This window comes from Hydra viridissima, unplaced genomic scaffold (genome assembly GCF_058129835.1).
Source record: "Hydra viridissima isolate aposymbiotic clone 2 unplaced genomic scaffold, HvirCarnegie_v1 scaffold_12, whole genome shotgun sequence".
Lineage (NCBI taxonomy): Eukaryota > Metazoa > Cnidaria > Hydrozoa > Anthoathecata > Hydridae > Hydra > Hydra viridissima.
In genome coordinates, this window is record NW_028324311.1 from 7460331 (window position 1) to 7465690 (window position 5360).

Sequence of the window (5360 nt, forward strand, 5' to 3'; positions counted from 1 at the left end):
ATAATGATGAAAGCTACAGAAAAGACCATGATAATGATGAAAGCTACAGAAAAAACCATGATAATGATGAAAGCTACAGAAAAGACCATGATAATGATGAAAGCTACAGAAAAGACCATGATAATGATGAAAGCTACAGAAAAGACCAATGATAATGATGAAAGCTACAGAAAAGACCATGATAATGATGAAAGCTACAGAAAAGACCATGATAATGATGAAAGCTACAGAAAAGACCAATGATAATGATGAAAGCTACAGAAAAGACCATGATAATGATGAAAGCTACAGAAAAGACCATGATAATGATGAAAGCTACAGAAAAGACCAATGATAATGATGAAAGCTACAGAAAAGACCATGATAATGATGAAAGCTACAGAAAATGATAATGATAAAAAAACCACGGTGAGAATGAGAGTATTGAGAATGAGAGCTACAAGGTCAAAGCTCAAAAAGGATACTAACAACGTGGACCTTCAATGAATAATCCCATCTGAGATAACAAAAACTTTTTAACAGATTAATTCTAGTCAGCGGTAACATAAAAGACATGTTCGATGACTCCCAAGCTATAATCATGATATACCTTGATAAGTATTTGAATGAGGAGTCTGGATGGTATATCAGTAGTTGCTCAATGGATTTTTTAATCTCTGAATAACAACCCTTGCGAGTAAGCTTATATACAAAAGCACCATCATATATCTCAAAAAGAGTTGTAATTGTTAAAAATGAGAACAACTGCTGTTTCATTTGCGCAATACTATCTACATGATATACAGTAGAACATGGGAAACATCCAGACGACCTGACAAAAGTATTTGGAACAATTAGGCAAATTAAAGTTTGATAAAACGGAACTTCCGACGGAAATTTTCGTTGTTTCAAAGTTTGAGAAGCAAAACGCTGAGTTCTCGATGAACGTCTTTGGTTAGAATAAGGGGTTGTAGATTTGTTGTAGATTTGAAAGAAGATCAGCCGCATTACTGATCTGCTACTTATCAGAGATAAAAATGATCCTGTAAAGAATCATTTAGAAAAGAACCTTTATGTATGGATCAAATATATGAGTATTATACAAAAACAGTCAAAAGTAGAAATAGAAAGCATCCATCGATGTCTACATGTGTTCTCTAGTTAGAATTTATTCAAATCTCATGAGGCGAACTGTCAATGTATAAGCGATAAAGCACAATGCACTGAGATACCAAACTACTGCGAAAAAATTATTTAAATTTTGTTAATTGTTGCAAGCAGATGCGTGTTCCCTATATTATCTATGCTGGCTTTGAAGAATTAAATCAGCCAGTTAACAAAATAGTTTCTAACTCCACTCTTCAAATCTTTAAACAGGTTCCATGCAGCTATGGTTTAATAGTCTGCAGTGATGGAGTAATCGATCCACCATTATTGTACTAAGGTGGAAACGCTTTGGAGCACTTCTTGAAAATCGAGCTGAACTGAAAGAGATCAGCGAGATCTTACGCATGCAACAGATATGTTTATTACTGAAGATGCATTTAAAATTTTCTTGTCTTTAAGCAACCATCTTTTCTATTTCAGCGATTGCACATAGAACATACATAGCAGCCGAGAGAAATTTCGGGCCCTGGGGAAGTTTTGTTAAGGGGCCCTCATTATGATCAATTATATACCCAGGACCAAAAGAAGCGTGCTCTGGTCTTTGAAATTTAAAAATAAAAGTTAATTAAATCTTTTAAAAGTCAAAACTATTTAAAATTTTTTAAAATTTACTTTAAAAAAATATTTGTACAAAAACGGGGCCCCGGGAATCTTCCCCGTCCACCCCCCCCCCCCTCTCGGCGGCCATGGGAACAATAGCAGTCATCTTATGCTACACATTACTCTTGTAGTAAAGGTAAAGTAGGAGTTTGATCCTCATGGTCCCTTCGAACCCTTGGTCCCAAACCCCTCTTTACCACTACTTGCTTGAAGCATAACATAGATAGGTAAAAATAAATGGATAGGTAAAGATATTTTTTGTTAAAAAAAATTGTAAGAGAGAGTGGTCAAGCAAACATTACTTCATTTAAACATTGCAAAATTATGTTTGTCCTAAAAACCGCAGTTAAATTTGCTTTGACTATTTAATAAATTATTACAAAAATTTAGGTCATCATATGTAGGCATATAGAAATGTAAGAGTATTATTTACGATATGATGTTATATTACCACTCCTAGATTCCAATTTGCATAATAATTTTCTAAAATCTCAACCAGTTTGTTTGCTCCCCCATTTTATTTTTGGTATTTGTAAAATTATTCCGCTTATTGAACAATTATGTGTCCTGAAAATATAAATTTAGTTAAAGATGAAAATACGCATAAGCATATGCAACATTTTTAAAAAGGTTTTTGTTGTCATTTCCTGTTTCAATGATTTGGAACGAATTGCATTTTTTTCATGCTAATAGAGATTTATTATTTACTAACGATGTTTATGAATGTAAAAGATACAAAGTAATCATTGCATAATATTTTACAGTTATTATGAAATGTTTTTAGAAAAAATATGTTAAGCAAATAGTATTTAAAAATAATGACATATTTTCAGTGTCAGGTGATGTTCGTGATGCCGATCACAAATAGACTTTGCACTGTTTGACAATATCGTTTTCTTACACAATATCATTTTCTTACACAAGATTTTTTTAACATTTTGGCTGAACATTTTTTCTTATGTATTCGAGAGAAAAACATTACACAGGGGGTGTGCATTGTTATAAGATTTCTTTAAATTATTTATCTTTAACTTAAGGTTCTTTTTTATTTTTATGTTTTACAAACTTTTTTTCATTTTAGACGTAGAAGCATAAATAATGGCGCCAAAATATGTTTTGGAGTACTTTAATTTACAAGCGCGTGGTGAACTTGCAAGGTTACTTTTACACCAAGCTGGTGTGGAGTTTGAAGATATTGAACATAAATTAGGTCCTGATTGGGTTAATATTAAAAATGATGGTAGGAATGATACATAGATAATTTTCTTACTTTTACAGATACACTGTAAACATTTTGTTACCGCAATATAAAAAAATATATCATCTTAAAGCTTATATACTAAAATTGCCATTGTTTTTTTAGTTAAACGATTTCCACTGGGCCAGGTGCCAACTTTGGCAGTGGATGGAAAAGTTATTTGTCAATCTCAGGCAATAAACCGATATTTAGCAAACGAATTCGGACTTTATGGAGAAAACAACGAACAAAAAGTTATAATAGATCAAGTGACAGAAACTATTCAAGAGTTCGTTGAGGATTATTATAAATTATATTTTAATAAAAGTTTAGGCGAAGAAGAAAAGGTATTTAACAGTTTTTCGAGTTTTCTAACTGTTTTTTTATAAGTGATCCAGCTAACCTTTTGAAACGGTAATGTTCAATAATGCTACAATTTAGTACGAACGACTAAGTGCGATGACGCTGTAGTTTTAGCTTTCCAGTAAATTCTTTGTTCTTCTTTTAGAAAAAGTCTATCGACGAATATTATTCTAGTGAAGCAGTTAAGAAGCGACTGACTTTTATCGAGGATATACTGAAAGAAAATGGAACGGGATATTTTGTTGGAACAAAGGTTTTCAAAATTTCGTTAATTTTTTTTTGTAAAGCTCTTGAAAATTTGATACTAAACTTTTTTAAAGTTTTTTCATATCAAGTGTCGCAACTGCTTAATTATTTAACTGTTCTTCTCAGGTGTCAATAGCAGATCTTGCATTAGTGGCAGTAAATGGTGCTTTCCACGAACACTTGCTCGACGACTATCCTAACCTTAAAGGTCTTAATGAAAGAGTTAAAGAAAGCGATAATATCAAGAAATACCTGGCTAACAGAACAATACCGTTTCTCCCTTAAAATATGCTCATGATTAAAAAAAAACCATTTTTTTGTTTAAGATTAAAATTAAAAAATGAGACGTTTATTCGCTTATTTTAAGGTAGCTTAGGCTTCAGTAATTTTTCTATGATACTTTTCTTCGCTTATTTTAAGGTAGCGTGGCGTAGTCTTCAGTATTTTTTTAGGATTAAGGATTAAAATAGGGATAAAATTAAAGATTAAAATTTGGATAAATTTAAAAATAGTGATAAAAGCAAATATTCTTAAACTATTGAATATAAACCTTTAAATACAACTTTTATATATAACCTTTAAATATAAGCACCCGTTTTTTAACCTGGATTTCAAATTGCAGTGAAATTTCACTGCAGCAAATCTAAATCTTCCGTAAGTTTTTTAGCGTCATCAGCTAATGAAACAACCTGATCAAGTTTGAAAACTTTTTTGGGAAGAAAATTGATCAAGATGATCAGAAGATGGGTTACTTTTATTCTTAATTTTAAGTGTCTAAAATAATTGGATGACTTGAAAGAAGCAAAAAATAAATTTTCAGCTCATCTTATAATGCCCCTCGTTAACTGCTGGTTATTATATAAAGAATTTAAATCAGATGTTAATAAACGACATCATCGTTTTCATGACATTAGAAGGTTTATGACGTTATAGTGGTTATGACGGAAACATTCCAAGGGTAATAAAAAAGAGTTTGCCTACATTGTGACAAAAAGAATTAAGAAATTGCTGATGTTGGTGTTTATATTCGTATTTATGTAGTTGGTATTGCGTAAATACTTTATAAATTTACAAATCAACGAAGAATTACAGATTCGCATCAATTATCTTTCTGAAAAAGCATAAACCACGTTTTGACGTTTTGATGTTTACGATCCCAGAATTACTTTTGCGTAGGTCTTCGCTCGGCTAAAAATTTTTTGCCTTTGAAATATTTTGGGAAATGATACATTTTCAAGTTGCTGTATGAAAAAAGTATTAGATTTTGTGGGCACCTAACGAAAGTTAACAATTTTTTAACTCGGGAAACAAACAGTAGTGCAAAATTTGTATTAAGTGTCATGAAAAAATTTGATGTACGCACCATAATAATATTGTTTATAACCTGAAAAATTGAAGATTTTTTCAATTACTCATTGTTTTAACTTTTCTTACACTTAAAGAAGGTACGTCATTTACGACGCAAAAGTCCATCTTAACTGTTTACATTGTCATGAAGTATATTGTCATGCTATGCATCGTCAAATTTTTGAACTGACATTTTTTTCAAGTGTTTTCCCTGGAACCCAAACCCGATTCCATTTTTTATTGGGGCTGAGGTTGGTAAAATTTGAATGCCTCCTGCCCTCCTTTTTTTTCTTTTAAAGTGATACCTTCGAAAAAAGTAAAAAATAAAATGCATTAAGCACATACAAAAAAATCAACTGAGCATAAAATACACAAATTAATAATCAATGTTTGTCAGAGTCGATGTCTTCCTTATGAAGTA

At 31.4% G+C, this 5360-nt stretch overlaps 1 protein-coding gene across 1 annotated transcript; it reads left to right on the plus strand.

Annotated features, from left to right (window-relative positions):
- The first annotated feature begins 2591 nt into the window (after positions 1 to 2591).
- Positions 2592 to 3938, plus strand: LOC145194203 (glutathione S-transferase 3-like). Its single transcript, XM_090069873.1, has 5 exons — positions 2592 to 2735; positions 2828 to 2986; positions 3110 to 3330; positions 3492 to 3599; positions 3719 to 3938. The coding sequence occupies exons 2-5, from the start codon at positions 2845 to 2847 to the stop codon at positions 3875 to 3877; spliced, it is 630 nt and encodes a 209-aa protein (XP_089925999.1). The 5' UTR covers positions 2592 to 2735; positions 2828 to 2844; the 3' UTR covers positions 3878 to 3938.
- The last annotated feature ends 1422 nt before the right edge of the window (positions 3939 to 5360 follow it).